This window comes from Leptodactylus fuscus, chromosome 1, assembly GCF_031893055.1.
Source record: "Leptodactylus fuscus isolate aLepFus1 chromosome 1, aLepFus1.hap2, whole genome shotgun sequence".
In the NCBI taxonomy this organism is placed as follows: Eukaryota; Metazoa; Chordata; class Amphibia; order Anura; family Leptodactylidae; genus Leptodactylus; species Leptodactylus fuscus.
The window spans coordinates 93,125,861-93,144,869 of NC_134265.1; the positions used below are offsets into that span (position 1 = coordinate 93,125,861).

At 40.7% G+C, this 19,009-nt stretch overlaps 1 protein-coding gene across 4 annotated transcripts in view; it reads right to left on the reverse strand.

Moving 5' to 3' along the window:
• Positions 1-3,070: 3,070 nt before the first annotated feature.
• Positions 3,071-19,009, reverse strand: part of KDM2B (lysine demethylase 2B) — a 76,016-nt gene continuing 60,077 nt past the window's right edge. For all 4 annotated transcript variants that reach the window (XM_075273199.1, XM_075273209.1, XM_075273217.1 and 1 more), the window contains 8 exons: positions 18,607-18,693; positions 14,904-15,161; positions 12,915-12,953; positions 11,916-12,577; positions 6,625-6,788; positions 6,198-6,359; positions 5,865-6,083; positions 3,071-4,406 (listed from right to left, as the gene is read on the reverse strand). In XM_075273199.1, coding sequence (XP_075129300.1) covers positions 4,225-4,406; positions 5,865-6,083; positions 6,198-6,359; positions 6,625-6,788; positions 11,916-12,577; positions 12,915-12,953; positions 14,904-15,161; positions 18,607-18,693 — 1,773 coding nt within the window. In that variant the 3' untranslated portion in view covers positions 3,071-4,224. The remainder of the gene's footprint in view (positions 4,407-5,864; positions 6,084-6,197; positions 6,360-6,624; positions 6,789-11,915; positions 12,578-12,914; positions 12,954-14,903; positions 15,162-18,606; positions 18,694-19,009) is intronic.

Genomic DNA, 19,009 nt, shown 5'->3' on the forward strand with positions numbered 1-19,009 from the left:
TATATATATATATATATATATATATATATATATATATATATATATATATATATTTTTCAGCTTCCACCGCACTCCAAATTTGTTTCCAGCTTCCCGTACATTGCACAGAATATGGTGCTATTTTGACCTGCAAATAATAAGTCCTCATATCACTCTGAAAGGGGAAAATAGAAATGAGAAAATGAAGTTTATGCTTACCAGTAAACAGATTTCTTTGATTCCATGACGGCACCTGTCCTGACCTCTCTGTGCTAGAGGGATAGAAATGGCTACACTACTTCTAGAAGGACCTTTACTTCTGACATGATGGCTGAAGGTTCTTTTATTGCCAGTATTACTATAGGAAAGACATAATAAAAATGGAGAACTGTGTATAAATAACAGCAGTTCCCTTCCATATACATGTAGTCATAATATAGGCCATGGCATTAGGAGGCTGACCCTAGGAATATATTAAAAAAAAAAAAAAAAAAAAAAAGTTGGCTCTCCCTAGGCTAACCAGTTTCATACAAACAACAGTAACACAGAGACCAGAACCTAATCGGGGCGTGGGAAAAAAACAACCCAAGAGCAATTGCCTAGGATCAGAAGTAAACAACACAGAGGGTGGTATCTGTGTCCCCAATGAATAAGAGATAGGGATTTTACAGTAGGTACAAGAATCCAGTTGTGTTGCTAATATCATTGGGGGACAAAGCACAATGGGATGTTGGGATGTTCCAGCACAGCTCAACTGGTTTCTGAACCTTAGAACTGATAGGGCCGAGGCCCAAGCAGTAGATGAGCGAGGTAGCAAACACCAAGAGACCCAATACGACAGAAAACGCTATCTGAAAAAGGTAAAAGAGAAAGCCTCTAGGCTATGGGTGGGCAATTAATTTTCCCATGGAGCCGCATAAGAAAAATTAAATTACAATTCAAGTCTGTTGTGCAATAGAGTAGTTTCATCTGTATACATAATATTTAAACATAGTTTTCATTGATGAAGCAATCCTATAAGTGAAAAGGCCTTTGTTAAAAGCTTATTTTGAGCAAGTGTTTAATTTTTTTTCATCCTACAATTAATATTATAAATGTGAAAGTTTGGATGCTTGTTCCTCAATCACGCAAAAACGGCTTAACAGATTTAGATGAAAATTTGGCACAAAGATAGTTTGTAACCTTGATTAACACATAGGCTACTTTTTATCCCAGTAAATCACACGGTTCACGACTGTTATGAATTTATGTTCATATACTATTTAAACTGCTCTTGGCAGCAGCTTATCTCAGGTTCTGATAAAGCCTGGTCTGTTATCTCTCTGTGTAAACACACAGCTAACCCTCAGTCCATTATGTACATGCATTTGCATATTATCTGATCTGCTCCAGGCAGTGCTGACAAGGGATGGAAAAACACCTTTACTCCAAATTGGCAGTTTGCCAATTTTAAATATGCCTAGAAAAAGAAAAACTAACTTGTCGCAAAATTCTAAAACAAGAGCTATGAAGGTAGCCAGAAGTTAACAGACTTCTCAAGCGGAGCTGAGGGGGATCATCAACGCCAACAACACACATTATATGGCGTCCCAGCGATCTGCTGAGATGCTGGAACAATTACAGGCACAGCGCGAGGAACGAGTTCAGCAGCAGGCCAGCTTGAGAGCTGCCTAAACGCCTGAGCACACGAACCGACAGCAGCCATTTGCTAAATATAGGCGGATCATTGACACCAACAACACACAGACGAAGTCACAGGCAGAGGCTTATAGATATATATAGAGAGAGAGAAAGAGAGAGAGCGCAACTGCTGTAGTTAGCGCAAAACACTGATTCCGCTTGCACTAACCTGAATAATAACGTCTTTAAGTGGTTTCTTGTTGTTCTGGCTCCTGTCTTTTCTTCTCATTTTCTGTATTCTTCAACAAGCTGGTGGGTGGGTTTTCCCTGTTTAATGGACAGGATACTATGATGTACTTCAGTAGATATAGCCATAACCATTTCAGCAGCATATCTAACCATGCATTGGTCTGCTGGAAGCACCAAAAGGAGAATACTGCCAGAGAGTCCTGGGAAATATGGGGGCCCCAGGAACCCAGAATCCTGGGTGGGGGGGATGTGTCAGCGCCAGAGTGTGTACATACTCACCTGTCTGGAATCTTCGGTGCTTGCACTCAGCTGTGGCGGTAAACATGAGGAAGACTGAGTGATTGGCAATGAGAAGGGACACAGGTCTGATGCCAAGAAGAATGTCTGGCTTCTTGGTTTTCCAGCATCCTCAGGAAGTATGACTAGTGTGGCAACCAGCACTGATTGAAAACTAAAATAACAAAAAGCACATGATGTGCAAGCAGGTTGTGTCTTCTGTCTCCTACAGACACTTGGTTAGTCTAGTGCCTATGGAGCCAACAATGCTTTCCTTACATTCCTAGTGGCCGGACCTATACTCATGGTACTCCTTCAATAATATTAACGAGAAAGACTATTTAGCCAGCAGAGTAGAAAATAGAGGGGGAAAAGCACTTACTGATACAGCCAAAATGAAGTGCTTTAGAGAAATACTCTGAATAGGTCTCTTACCCAGGACAGGAAAGCACATTGAGGACTAACAGAGGTCCAAGTAGTTTTATAGGTTTCCTGTCAGAGGCAGATCCTCTTAGTAATAATCAAATCTTCCCCACTGTATTATAGTGGATGAACTCTATTTCAATATCCACAGTAAGGCTATGGTTGAATGATCTAACATTGCAGTGTCACGCTGGCTGCCTCATAACTAATATAAATAAATGTAGGAGCGTTGTCGACCGCAAGTCTGCATGATACTTCGGTCCCCAGAGATCCAAATCTCCACAATGTCTGGTGACTGTTGTGGCAGCTTCCGGGTCACATCTAGACCATATTAACTTTCATTAGTTGCGATACACAGAGACTATAGTCTTTGGCTGTGCAGCATTTTGCTATCTGGCCCTGGTCTAAATGTGGATAACATCCAGTTCTAATAGCATGAAATAGTACGAGATGTGGAGGCTCTGGACAGTTCTGATTCTGGGGAAGAAGAAAGTTTTCCACTGGTGAAATGAACTACACGTAGTTTAGTAAAAGATTTTAATAAATGTGTCCATAAATAAACATGATACACTTTGAAATTCAAACAACATTACTTACATTAAAAAAGTATACATCTGACTCCATGGTGCAGGAGTGGGATAGACTCGCAATGCATTGATGTAAATGCATTTTACCTGTGTAGTCTCCTATACAGTGATAACCCCATTCTTATATTTCCAGTGCAAGGGGCATCTATTTTACAAAAGGAGATTTACAAGTGGTGTTTGAAGAGACCCAAGTTCTTCTTTGTACCTGATCTGGCTCTTTAACTATTAACAATCTGTAGCCAGTGAATGATGGTAAACAGTTTGTCCTGTGAACAGTTAACACAAAGTCTAGATCAAAACTGAGGGCATTCTACAAAAAGGAAAAAAAACAAACAAAACAAAACACCTTACAACAATGGCACTTCTGAAGGCTAGTATGTTACAGTGGAACCCAAAGCATTGGACAGAATTGTCCAGTGGCACAATAGTGGAGATTGCCTGATCGGATTGCCCTGCATCACTGTATATTTGTTCAACAGGCCACAAAACTTCATGCTATGCTGGATCTTCGTGTGCAGAAAGGATCTGTGTCAAAATGAATAAACATATAGGTCTGCTCAGCATGCATATGTTTCATGTAAAAAGCTAATTTAAACATGCTTTAGAAGTGGTCACACATCATGTTGGCTTCACTGCCTTCATTAACTGTACATGGAAAGATCAGCAGTTCACCCCCTAACCAAGAAACACCCCGAAAAGTAACACTGGCATTGTACATTGGAAATAGAACTTTCAAATAGTCATATACAAAAATATTTCTGCATAACGTATGACAAATTATTATTATTTTCATCAGGTTTTGGAAGGCTTCTGTTCTGGGTGGCCCACTTCTAAAGACACACAATGCTCAGGAATTGGAACAGTTTAAGAGCCAATACAATAAACATTACCAAGCGCATGCCCTTGGATTTTCAAAAAGTGTCCTTAAAAGGTCAAACTTTTGTTCCAGTGTCAACCTTTAACAGCTGGTGTATGTGGTGCTGGAGGAAGTCTTGATAGAAAGGAGGCCGGTCAACCTCAAACCTCTACTTTTAAGGCCAATATTGTCTTTCAGGTGCAGCTTTAATGAAAAGTCCAAAGCGGTTTTCGATTAGCTGATCTTCTGAAGCAGCTTTTCTTCTGTTTGTCCAAACTGTACAATTACAGACATTTCTGCTATGAACTGTTCGCAGCTCTCTTTAGTAACCTGCTTGCAGAATCTGAGGTCTATCAGACAGATGTTGCCACATCGTTTGAAGTAGGTCAGGCACTGGTCTGTAACATTATTGCAGTCTGGAAAGAAGGGGACAAAGAAATGGCTTACAAGTAGATCAATTCAGTTTTACCGGAATTTTTTTTTTACCATCTATATCTAGTAATGAAAAGATCTCAGCTGTAGTGCGACATATAATGAATAAAGAACACTAAAAATTACCTAAACAGTAATACAGAACTTAAGTGTTGAGAGGGGGGTAGTCATCTTTATCTGAGGGCTGACACCCCGCAGTATGACCAGTGGCCCAGAATGGTACTGCAGATCTCTCACATTCACTTTAATGGGAGTTCTACAGTACTATCCTAGTACACAGGTCAACTATTTCCAGCCAATTGGTGGAGGTGCAGGGAATCAGACGCTCACTTGTATGGATGAACTATATTCAGGTCAATATCCAAAGTCCCAGAAATCCTCTTGAGTTGGGCAAGTGACCTGACAATTTTACTCTAAGGCTGGAATCACATGCAGTTTTTGATGCAAAGCCAAAGCTCAAAGTAAATCCAGCTGGAAGTAGTATAAATTTTCTTTCTATATTTCTCATAACTTTAGAATCCACTCCTGTCTTTGGCTCAAAATATTGCATTAAAAACTGCCACAAAAGCAGCACGTTTGATTCCAGCCTAATGTTGCTCAGACGTGCTCCCCTCCCTCATTGCTGAAAATGGGAAGCAAGGATTGATGTAGATATCTATGCTGTCCCATTGAGGGTTTATGAAGCAACGTTGCAGTGCCTACACTTACCACTATGTGTAAATATTACTAAGAGTCACGCTGTCTCTGTACAGGAGCTCTGCGGGGGTCCCGGGGGTTGGTGTCTTAAGGATAGGCCATGAATACAAGAAGCTGGATAACCCCTTTAAATTGTGCAGGGCTAGAAAGTTTTCATCTTCTATCAGGCCTGATAGAAAATATTCTCATAATGGATCTTCTATTAAAAAGCTTAACAAATCCACATCTGCCCAGCATTATAGATAGAAATGCAAAACTCCCAGATAATATATTACTTAGAGAGATCAACCTTCTTAGTCAAAGGGCTCATTCTGACAACCAAGTATTGTTGAGTTTCATGGACTTTATACAGCATGAATCTGACATAATGCACAGAAAGCAAGTTCAGTGGCCCGATACCCATGTCAGTTTTTCCATGCAGACCCTCATTCCGCAAACAAAAAAAAACATTCAAGCTTGTCATACTGTGATCTGCTTCCACTTTAATGTGTACCAACTTTATAACGTGGATGCTCACAGCCATTGTAGGAGCACTAAAGTCGGTTTTCACATCAGATTTGGTTTAACTATTAACACTAAATGGTATACATCATGCTTCATCAATAAATGTCGAGTGACTTACAGTTCACTTATTGTCATTATAGTAAAACACAATAGTAATGTTGATCATCAAAGCAGAAAAGAACAGCGAGCCCTGAATCACAGTCACTTTATCTACAGCCTCCTCTAGACCCTGCCCCTTTTACCTGATAAATTGATTTCTGATAAAGAATCCCTGGTAGATGTACCCACTGCAGTGAGCAGATTAATGGACTGGTCAGTAACATGGTTACAGAAGCTCAGATCCAGTTTAGAAAGGAGAGGCATGTGCCGAATCATGAGGCGCAGTGAGGTGTCTGTGATGTCCAGTCCTGCTAGACGAAGTTCTGTAATGTTCCTCAATTTGCTGCGGTTGTCCATCTGACCTGCAAACATTTCAGAGCAAGTGAGTAAAAAAGAACAACTTGTATCTGACGACAACTAGAACAACACTCCCCATACAGCGAAATCCACTGCACAGGTTTGTAGGGCTGCATTACCTGGCCGGTTGTCTGTTGGAGGGGACAGGAGGTCCCTCATCTGTGCATCTTTCAGCCCTTCCACCCACTGGACATTAAGAGATCTGAGTAAGGGACAGCTGGAACTACAAAGTGCAGAAACAGCAATCCAAGAGCAGCCGGATAAATTAAGTTCTCGTAGAGCTGGAAAAAAAAAATATATAATCAGAGAAGGCGATAAATTCTGGATTGCTCCATAACAAACTGCACTTTATATATTCATACAAATATTGCAGTGCTAGAAAACCAAACTTTGACTGGGGTAAAAACCATAATATGCACTGCTTGCCTCACTGCCCCCCCCTCCCCCAACTCAGTCTATAGTTTTTGGTTCTGTCTTGCTCAACCCATCGCTAGCATTTGCTCAGTGTACAGATAGGACCACAAAGTCATACTGACAGTACAATACCTGGGAGCCTGTTCATGAGCCAGCTGAGTTGTTTTTTTGATATATTGGTCCAGCTTAGATCTAAGGACACTGGCTGTCTTCTGATAATCCCACTGAGCATAAGAGGAGTGATGGATTTGCAGCGGTTTAGGTCGATGTGAGTCCACAGTCTTTTATCACAACACCTATCATATAAAAACAGAATTAATATTAATTCACAGATATAATTCTACATTCATCAGCTCAGAAAAACAGAGTGTTAAATGTCCCAATACACAGGGTATGTACACAGTGTAGCACTACTATACAGGGTATCCTGTCAGGATGCAAGAATGCCTTAATATTTTAGGCCCTCTCACACAAGAAAATGCAGAGGAATTTAAAGGGATTCTACCATTAAACTACCTTTTTTTTTCTAATGAACACGTCGGAATAGCCTTAAGAAAGGCTATTCGTCTCCTACCTTTAGACGTAGTCTCCGCCACGCCGTTCCGTAGAAATACCGGTTTTAACCGGTATGCAAAATGAGCTCTCCGCAGCAATGAAGGCGGGCCCCAGCGCTGAAAGGCCAATGAGCGCGTCCCCATTGCTGCCCAGAGCTCTTTCCTGCACCGCCTCCTTGTTCTGCAGCAACTCCGCCTCTTCTGGCTTCTCTTGCAGTTCTATACAGGAGCATAGAGAGGCCACCCCAAAATGGCCGCCGGCCAGCTCCTGTATTGAACTGCAAGAGCGGCTACCTCAAAATGGCCGCCAGCCAGCTCCTGTATTGAACTGCAAGAGCGGCTACCCAAAAATGGCCGCCGGCCATTTTTGGGTAGCCGCTCTTGCAGTTCAATACAGGAGCCGGCCGGCGGCCATTTTGGGGTGGCCTCTCTAAGCTCCTCTATAGAACTACAAGAGCAAGAGAAGCCAGAAGAGGCGGAGTTGCTGCAGAACAAGGAGGCGGCGCAGGAAATGGGGATGCGCTCATCGGTGTTTCAGCGCTGGGGCCCGTCCTCATTGCTGCGGAGAGCTCATTTGCATACCGGTTAAAACCGGTATTTCTACGGAACGGCGCGGCGGAGACCACGTCTAAAGGTAGGAGACGAATAGCCTTTCTTAAGGCTATTCCAATGTGGTAATTAGAGAAAAAAATAAAGTAGTTTAATGGTACTCTCGTGTTTCTGCCATGGCTTTCACTCACTGACTAGTCACAATCTAAGTGTCTTACACCATTGTATATACAGCAAGATCAAACACGGAATACAGGGGAGGCAGAATTAGGATGGAATTTGGAACATACTTTCAGAAATCTTCCATACTTTGAGAGGAATGTACCTCAAAGTCAACACTAAATTATGCCCACCATTGGCCTTCCATTGTTTTCAACGGCAGGAAGACTAAATGAGAACACAGACTCTGTGGCACAAGACAGTGATCTGACCCATTCAGGGATAATCTGGGGGTACAATCCATGGCAATAAGCTGAAGGAGCAGAAATGGAAGAGTAATTTGAGACAGAAGCTATACTGAAATTCCTCTTCCACTTCCATGTGAATGTAGACTTTGGGTGTATTTACATGTTCAGGTTATCAGATGCAAATTTTTGAAGCCAAGACCAGAAGTGGAGTGGAAAAAAGTGACAAGGAGCATCTTTTCTTCATTACTTTCACTCTTTATGACCAAGACAACCTGAATGTGTAAACCCCTGCCAAGTGTCAGTTTGAGATATATTTTTTAATTGACTTATGAGACCTATATAAACCAAAGCAGAACACCTAGCATTTTTTTTTGAGTGCTGCCAGACCATATACCATATCCATGCAGCAATCCTTCTATGCTACAGAGCACAACGATCAGTCGCTGGGTTTCATACAGTTTACATGTCAGCAGCACGTCCTTGCACAAGTGAAACTGATGCCTGAAAAAATTATATTTATATCTGTCAGCTGACAAATGAGCTTTTAACCATTTGATTGCCGACTGCTAAACACATTTACACAAAGCAAGATTTGACAGGAATTCCCGTCAAAACAAAGGAAATTGACAGGAGCCAAGAGATGTGAAGGGACTTGTGGAGTTGGTGCACCAAATATTGTTTTATATATAGATAGATAGATAGATAGATAGATAGATAGATAGATAGATAGATAATCAGCTTTTGATAAAGAATCGTGAATGTACCAGGAGCAAAGAAGCTGCTGGAATACACCTTGGCTTCTCTCCTCATGCTCCCAAAATCCAACACAGCATGTATAGTGAATCGGAGATGTACTTCTGATAAGACTCGTCTCTAGGGAACTATAAAGTCTTTTTTTGTGACTATAGGCTAAAATAGTACTTCTAATAAAGCAGGTCTATGTTATTCTATATCTTAAACAATCCTCAGAACCCAGTAGGTATTGAGTGCATTGTACTTGCCCATGTCATAGCGATGCATGCCTGGCACAACTAGCTGAAGTTCTATTTTATTGTGGAAAATGTGTCACGCTGTTCTGCTCCTAGAATGTGACATTTTCTATGCACATTCTGGGATAAAGCCTGTAGGAGTCTGCTTACCTGTACCGGCAGACAATGCACAGCAGTTTCATTATTAATAAGCCGATTTATTTTGGGAAGACGTCTATAAATAGCCAAGCAGAATGTGAGAGCAGAAGTGAATAAATGCTGATGTGCCTGTATTTACTGGAGAGCGCAGCACTGGTATTCTATTATAAGGATGTAATGCTAGCACACTTCTTGCTTCGCTGTGCACTCCTAGAAGACATTTCACACGTGATTCAACCAAAACTAACTTTACCTCAAACTTAAAAGAATTTTCCCATGAACAACTGTTATTCCCAATCCACAAGACAAATGTCTGCTCGATAGAGATTCCACCATTAGGACCCCACAATCATGAGAATATGGGTTCACAAATCCCCTGTGTAAATGGAGCAGCACTCATCTGTGATAACCATTTCACTCACTTCTTTGGGACTGACAAACAGCCGAGTACAGACCCCTGTCAGTACCATAAAAGTGAATGGAGTAGTGATCACCTTTGTGCGCTACCACTTCAATGACAAAGGCAGCTGAGGAACCTCCTCCTTGCGATTGGTGAGGACCCCAGCGTTCAGACACTTACTGTCTATGCTGCGGATGGGGTGTTCATGTTCATGGGAACTACACTGTAGTGAAACATAGGTTTTAGCTTTACAGTATATGAACTTTACACTGTATTACTGCTGTGAAGCCATCAATGAAGACTATATCTGGTATAATGACTAAAGAGAATCTGTCCCAATGAAAATGTAGGTAGACAGCATGTTGCAGAACCGTTACACAGTGGAAGTATTATTTTATCCATTTATATCTCTGCTCTTTGTATGCTAGAAAGTCGAGTCAGTTCTATCAGTGATCGACAGCTATCTCTGTAAGGGCTCGTTCACATCTGCACCCCGGTCTCAGTTTTGCAGGTTTGTGTTTCCTGCCTGAAACTGGACAAGAGACAGAAACCTGCAGTCATCTTTCAAACCCATGGGTTTAGAAAGTGTCCGGCTGTGAGCGTCTGTGAGCGTTTTGTGCTCTCCGCGGCAAAATCTTTTTTTTAACCGGACACAAAGTCGGACATGCAGGACTTCTAGTCTGGTAAAAAAAAAATAAAAATAAAAATCTGTTTCACCGCGGAGAGCAGAAAACGCTCACAGTCTGCCAGGCTTTCGTCTTCTGTCAGCAGAAGACGGAAACCTGAAAACGGAGATCGGGCGCTGGTGTGAACCCAGTGTAAGAACAATCATGTAAGGGAAGCTTCTAGTTATTGACAGAACCTCCACTTGTCTTCTCAGCATAGAAAGAGACAAATGATAAGTTATACTGACTCATTTCATACAAAACTGTATATCAATCTTCTCAGCTCCTCCTGCTCTATAAGGCTGGGTTCACACTGTGAAAATGAAGAGGAATTGAAGACTGAGTCTACCTTAAATTCCTCTTCATTTCTCTCACTAATTAGGCAGAGATGAATGAGTCTATTCAGTAGAGTGCCCTTGTGCTGCGCACTCTGCGGAAGAGTCGGCCGCAGAATCCATGGCAATATTGAGAAAGACCCATTTTTTTTTTTTTTTATTTTTTTTTTAAACTGCCTATCTTCAATCTCATGCCAATTTTGGGGTGGAATACATGCCTTAAATAAATAAAATCTGCCATGTGAACGTACTATAACATGCTTCCTTGCAGGTTATACTGCATTTTCTACGCGATAGGATCCCTTTAAATACACTTCACAAGTGTATATGGATTACTCAAGGCCGCAATGAATAAGAAGGGTAGAAAGAGGTCACTATCTCCATCTACAACTCATTGCAGAAAGAGTAAAATACACACTGTATAATACAAATGGGGGAATTTATCAGGCCTCTTAGGGGGCGTTCACACTACCGTCGGTGTCCGACATGTAGTGTCCGCTCCAAATCTGGCACGGACATTAGGAGCGGGCACTAGCTGTGTCCGTGACACCTGTCATTCATCTCAATGGGCATCGGGTGCGTTCTTTTGCACTCCGTGCCCGTCCTTTCCTGTCCGCAAGTGAAGATGTCCGACTTCTCAAGCGGACAGAAAAACCCTGCATGCAGGGTTCCTCTGTCCGCTTCAGAAGTCGGACATCTTCACTTGCGGACAGGGAAGGAAGGGCACGGAGTGCAAAAGAACGCACCCGATGCCCATTGAGATGAATGACAGGTGTCACAGACACAGCTAGTGTCCGCTCCTAATGTCCGTGACAGATTTTGAGCGGACACTACATGTCGGACACCGACGGTAGTGTGAACGCTCCCTTATTCTGAACCTTTTTTTTTTTTTTTTAAATGCTTTACATTTTGGGTCTATGTTCAAAACTTTTACACTTTGCGCATTTTTGGATTTTTACCTGGAGTAAAATATTACAATATATTTATAACATGGAGCTTTTTTTCTTTTTCAATTTGCAACTGCAGTCTAATACATGGGCAGCATAAAAACCAAAAATATCTGAAACAAAGATGAAGATCGCCTGAAGATTATCCCAATTTCATCTTCAGGTCAATTTGTGCACAACTTACTACAAATTGTGCACCTCTTCATTTAGGCGCATAGAAATACACAGATGGAAGGCAAACAACTAGAAAGGCACAGAAAATAGGCAAATAATAAAATTTCCCCAATGGGTACTAAACACAACCGTATATTATAATATATATATATATATATATATATATATATATATATATATATATATATATATATATATATATATATATATACACACACACACACAGACACACAGAGTAGCCACTGAAAATAAGAAAATGGATTACCATCTGTTCCATGTTTTGCAGACTCTCATACAGATGCACAAATCCCTGTGGCTGAGGTAGCTAAAGATGGCCATCCAGACCTCTCTTTGCATCACATGAGTTGCTCCATTCTCCAGAGGGAGGGAATCTGGAGGAGGGCTTATTGGAGGAGGCCTTATTACATGGCGCTCCATCTGCATACATTTAGGAGGTGATAAGGAAGGTGGAGGGCGGGAAACAACCCTTGGTGTGCTTCTTGGGCTTGGGAAAGGCTGATGCTTGTACTCCTTTGGGGTCCCATTCAGTTTGGGGATCCAGTGCATCCTCTCCCCATTACTGTTCATACATTTTCTGGGCTCCTCGCCCTCACTCTCTGGTTCAGATTTGATGGGATGGTGGTTCTCATTAGCCAAGCTGTTCTCAGTTTTTTGTATCTCTTGGTTCAGTTCCTTGCTCAATTCTTTACTTAATTCTTTGTTAGGAACTTTCCGTTTCCTTCGGTTTTTCTTCTTTTCCTTTAGCTCTGGACCTTCAGTGCTGGGGCCAGCAGTTGGTGAGCTGGATCTCGACTGGTCACTTTCTTTAGGTTTTGGAACTACTTCTTGTAAGTCATCATCAGGTTCTTGTTTTATACGCCTTAATGTTTTGGCCATGAGTGATTCAGGAGTCTTCCAAGGTCTCTTCTAAAAACCAAAAAAAATTGTTACTTTTTGCTTAGAATTCAAATAAAAAAAATAAAAAAAAAAAAAAAAAAAAAAAAAAGAGGAGAAACAAAGGCTGAAGACGCCTTCCCCTCATCCATCCATCCAAGTATCAAATACAAAATCCAAAAAGGCTACACTAAAACTGAACTAAAATAAAAGTAAAAGATTAGAGTTATCCCTTTTTGCGTTTTACTTTTGAGAACCCTCCAGGGTACATGGCTGTATCAACATACTGAAAACTTCCGCTAACATAGGAGAGAAACAAACAAACAAAAAGACATTCTCTTATAAAATATCCCCTCAGAAACAAAAATACCTTTTTCTTGAAGAGCTTCTCTTCTTTTCCATGTTTTAGCTTGAAAAGGAAAGAAAGAACATCATTACATACCAGGTATGGCCATACTACTAAAAACAGGAAACTATATTAAATGTCTTTACTGCACATCTATTGTGTGAGATAATACACATCCCCAAGTACAGGCCTTGATCTGTGTTCCCATGTCAACACTCCCTGTCCTGTAACAGTTCAATGCTTACAGTGTTTAGCTTCAAAAAATAAGATTAATATTTATACTATTTATATAAATATTTCTATATGAAAATTTATTAATATTAATAATTTGCAGCTACTGTTATAAAATTCAGGTTGTGGATGCTGACACGGACAGATACTTGGATCTATTCAGTATCCCTAAGACACCACGTACAAGTTATGAGACGGGACTAAAAGTCAAATGGGGACCCTGGGTAGCCGGCTCTGGCCTAGAACTTTACCAGTGTCACTACATAAGTACAAGGTAAATGTATTATTTAAGTGCAGCAAACTGTTCATAGATTATTTTTTTTTCCCAATCCATCCAATATGAAGTAGACACAGGTAAAGACAGGAACACATTGCTATCCGACTATACATCATGCATGCCGGTAGTGTACTGCCTGTGGTCAGCGTGCACAGCGATAGTCCAAGGCGTTGACTCACTGCATCTCTATTTCCACTCCCTCCTAAAATACCTTTCTTTCATTTGTAAACAGGGACTGTTTCTGCTCATGTCATTGTGCAGTCTATGAAGCCTACACATCACTTCTGACCTACTATGCACCTAAAAAATGAAACACCATACCTGATACATTTAGCGCTTTGTTATAAATGGCTAAAACCAAAACACTGTGTATGTAAACTGTGCTAATGTAGAATCTTTTCTCTAGGCGTAGTGGGTTACAGACAAAAAATTGACAGGATTTTGTACTGATCTTGAATATATTTATACATAGGAATAAGGTAAACTCCAAGCCCTTCTTGGTAACCTCTCTGGGTACTGTAGCCGACCCCATTCCATTTGAAAACTCCTCAAAATCTGCCGCAGAAAACCAGGTGTACAAAGAGGTTTTTGGAGCAGACTTTGAAAAACACCTAAAAACTACTCCTCTCTTTTCATTTGAAGGCAAGGCAGTTGCAGATTTTTTTCAGCTAAAAGGAAAAAAATATAAATATATTACAAAAAAAAACAAACAAAAAAAACCCTGCAAATACACAAGAGGTTTTAGTAAACAAATGTCTGCTAAAGACCCACAAAAGATAACACAAGACACCTTAAAAAGAGAAAACAAAACCCAAAAGACCTCCTGAAGTAGATTTTTTTTCTGCCTAACAAAAACCCTCGTTTGATGCGTCTAATGGATATGCCATTAAAAATGTTCTCTGGGAACAGACTGGTGGGTCCCTTAAAATGACCACTGCTTCACTTAAGTGGGTGCGACACTGTAGTGTTCACTGCCACTACCCAGTTTATGGAGCAGTTGTGTTCTGGAGCACGGCAGCCCACTCACACAGCTGACTGAAATGTATTTGGCCTACCACTGGATTGACATTCACAACCTGTCCTAAGGCTAGATCATCAATATTAGTGATGCAGAAAAACCCTTTTATGTTTTACTATGGTCAAAGAAAATCCAAATGAGTCAATGTGGTTACAATATTTTACATGGTTCATCTCATTTCTCATGGCTATGTATCATGGCTATAATCGTGCATAACCCTTTACGAATAAGTCTCCTGATCAAAACAATAATCGCAAAACTTACGGGATCACAGAAAGATCTTGAAGTCTATAACCAGATTGACTTTGGGAATGATCCCTGGCGCATGCAGGCTGAAGGTTTCTACATTTCTATAAAGTCAGCCATAATAAGTTTGTGTCAAAGTAAGATGGCCGTCACTGTACATTTCCACTGTGTAATAACAATGAGCTGATATTTTTTTGGTAATAGAAAAGCCCTTCACATCCACATGCTCATCTATACTAACCCGCTTCTTGACTGTAGGATCCAAATTCTTTTCAAGTGGTCTCTTCCTCTTAAAAACACCATCTTCCGGTTTGCGTTTTACAATGCCTTCCAGAATTTTCTTTTTCGGTGGCTCCTCCGGGTTCTGCCTGGGGGTCTCTTCCCGTTCCTTCTTTTTCACCAGTTCTGTTAATTCTTTATTATCCCTATTCATCTTTTGCTCCTTAAGCAGAGACCCAGGCAGGTTGGAGGCGTATTTAAATCCTGGACCTCTTTTTTGCTTGTAGGCCAAAAAGTGAGAAAACACAAACGACTTTATATCTTATGCTTACACATGTGGCCCCACTTTTGTGCTACACTGAATACTTGTCTAGCCACGGTCATAAAGAGAAGGAACTGACCCGGCTGCTTGTGAAGTTCCCAATCCTCACCAGTTTTCCTCACAAGTCTTCTTTACAGATTGGAGTCTGCAGGCAATTTGCTTGTTCAGTGTTCCCAGAAAAATTATTTTCCATTTAGGCGTTTTACTATACATCTAGTCAATGTAGCTTCAAAAGTGAAGTTTGCATGAATACAAATCATTTGCTATTAAAGGGGTTGTCCAGTTTCAGGAAATAAAGGTTATAGTCTGTATAATGAAAAGTTGTACAATTTATCCAATATACTGTATATTGCTCTGTTTTCTAGATATCTGCTTGCTGTCATTTATTCTGCTTAAAATCAGTCCATGGTCACGTGATGGACACACAGGTGCACAGCATGTTACAGTCACTGCATAGTAATCAGACATCTGCCTGGTAAGGAGCGGTGTACCTGTGTGTACATCACATGACCATGAAGCACATATCACATGACCAAGGACTGATTTTTATCTGCTGGAACTAAACAAAGAATGACAGCAAGCAGAGATCTAGTTAATACAGAAAATATATTGGAAAAATTGTGTAACTTTTCATTATACAAATAACATTTATTTACTGAAGCTGGAAAAAGAACCTTTAAAGCCTGCATTAGTCATGTAAAAACAGAGACCGACAACACTATACTTGTATTTAAAGGGGTTATCCATGTTATAAATACATAGTTTAAAACAGCTGCAAATGCTATAACAAAAGGATAAGTACTTACCTCACCATTCCCTCTGTAATCCAGTGCTGGCCCTCAGATGGTTCACTCAGTCCCTGCTTACATACAGACAGCACCTGGTCACAGCCATCAGGTCTGTACAATGTCAGTAATAGGGCATGTGACCACTGAATGCATGTGAACACAGACCAATAGGACAATTGGAGGCTCTGCACTAGATTGTTGGGGGAACAGAGGTTAGTAACTTTTTATATTATGTCACTTCAGGACATATATATATTTTATTAAACATAGATAACCTCTAGAAATCGTACCTCTGATTATAAGCAATTTTCTGGAGCATTGACGACAGGTATGTATGACTTTTCCAACCTATACAAAATTTATCATTTTGCCTGTGGTGAAACACTTTAGTAACAGCAAATATATTGCACATTAAAAATGGACCTTTCACCATCCCCAGCTTTTTGCATTCTTTATTATTAGGTACCACTCCACAGATTCCAGTTGGTATTTTTCTCTAGCCCCTACTTTACCAAAAAGTTCTTGCCGTTCACTTTGGTGTCCAAGATGCACCTTTCAGGCTCTGTGCCACGAAGTTGGCAGTCTGAAACCAAGCTAGCACAATTCTCAGCCGTTACTGTCCACCAATGAATGGACAGCATCTAGAGAGTTCAAAATCACACCCCTTTGTTTGCTCTGCTGAGACTGCCCAAATTTGCCTAATTAATCATCCACATGGCAACAATGGGGGCTTGAGAACTTCCAACTGTGAACCTTTAGTAGGCCCTGTTATACTAATTCTGGCAGAGCTAGAAGAAAGGTAACAGCAATTCAAACAAAAATAGATTTATACATCTGCTCCACTTTGTTCACACTAGCACTGTGACTTTGACCATTGCTGTCAAGGGATATGCCTGAATACCTAAAAGATGGTATTCACACATGTTCTGCAGTGGATTAACTTGACTTTAATGAGGCAAACTGAGACCAAAAGAGCGTCCGCTTTACCAGTGTTTTTTTTTTTTTCTGGACACAAAAGCGTTCGCTCAGCAGCGACTATAAAAAATCCTAGAGCAGAGTTTCTAACCTTGATACATAATCAAATGCAACAATATTAAAGCTTTAGCACTGAGAACTAGAAAACTTTGGCCTGAAATGAGTTCATCTTTTATAGCCAGACCACTAACTTTTATGGTTGTCTCGATTGCCAGCTTAGTAAAATTGCAGCTCTGAATCATTTAGATGCCCCCCATATAAAAAGTCAGCTCAAACATAGCCCTAAAACATTAAACTCCATACGTACAAATTACATTTATTTTCAGATTGTATGGAAAAAACAAAACCACATTGAAAGCTGAAAATTAGAGAAGTTTCCTTGTACCGTTTTGTGTGAACAGATAAGTAATAGAGATGAGCGAGTACTATTCGAAACTCCTGATTCGAATAGCATGCACTCATAGGAATGAATGGACGCAGCTGGCACATAGAGGGTTAAGCGGCCGGCCGCCGGCAACGTCTGCGTGTCGGCCGCTTCCATTCATTTCTATAGGTGCGTGCTATTCGAAACGGCTGCTTCGAATTGTACTCGCTCATCTCTAATAAATAACCATACAGGCACAATGCTGCTCCTTTTATCTATATGGGACGGTGCAAGAAAGCAGAGTGTCATGTTCGACTTCTCTTCAGGGATTAAACATTATATATCACAGATACATCATTAAAAAAACAAAACAAAACAAACAGCTTTAAAATTGGGGGGGAAAAAATTACACCCTTCTGTCTAGGTATAGTTGTTATATACATATTATAAGACACCCCATGCTGGTCTTAACATTTACTCTCAGAATATCTATTATGACCAATGGCCATGATCACACATGTCCAGAAGTTCAAGATGACCACACAGATACTTTTATATACATGGCTAGTGGTGCGATTCCTGCTATTTTGCAGGCCAGCCATTAACAACTGGTGCACTATATTCTTCTGACCAGCATGGGTCACACTACTGTATGCTCTGTTCACATCTATACATTTGACACATTATACTATTGTATAAACTCATTTGGGCTCCGTTGGATGAATGGTTGCCTTTGGCTATGTTCACAGTATGCACTGGGAGCTCATGCAGTGTGTACTTAACTGCACTCATGTAACAAGATGTAAACAGAGCTATAGATGAAAGTTTAAGAAATTAATTGAACACCAGGGGGTGGTATAACAACCAATAACTAGATAAATGAAAAGGATTTCTATCAAAAGCTGCAATCAGCCTGCCAGGAATTAAAAGCACAGGCTGCACACAGGGGATTCAGGCATGTCCCCGTGTGCAGCCAAAGTACGGGCCGTGCTTCCGTGGCTCCTTTCATTAAAGGAATAAAAGCCATGGAAGCACAGACCACAAAATAGGACAGAAATAGGAACGGTCCTATCTGATGCGGCACAGACTGTCATCCCACACACGGAACCGTGAAAATCACGGTTGTGTGTACGGGCCCATAGAAAAGAATGGGTCAGTGTGCTATCTGTGAAATACATTGAGAGCAAACTAACCCACACCACAGTCGTCTGCAAGGGGCCTTAACCTGAACACACACACTGAATTAATGTTAGCTAAAGAGTTCCTATATACTCACTTTCCCAGTCTTTCCAGCATGGTTACATTTTGGACATTCCCAGCAGTTTGGAAGTTCATCATTCACCACACCATCAGATTCCTTAATCTGCAGAGACATATACATTATACAATCAGCTATAAAAGTGACCTGTGCCACTATAAAGCCAACACTTCACTTTCAGGGATCTATAACAAATTCTACACTATCTTTATCTTAGCAGTCTGCCAACAACAATTACACACACCCAGCCCAACAAAAACTTATTGACAATAGTATCAAAAATTCAATATTTTATTCACCTAAAAGCAACTTCACAAGTAGTCTTCTAAAGAAATAAATAAAAACATCAGACTTTGGGGGTTTTAGGTTTGTAACGAGACTGAAAAACTGCCCCCCTCCCTCTGCTCACAGTGCTCGCCCA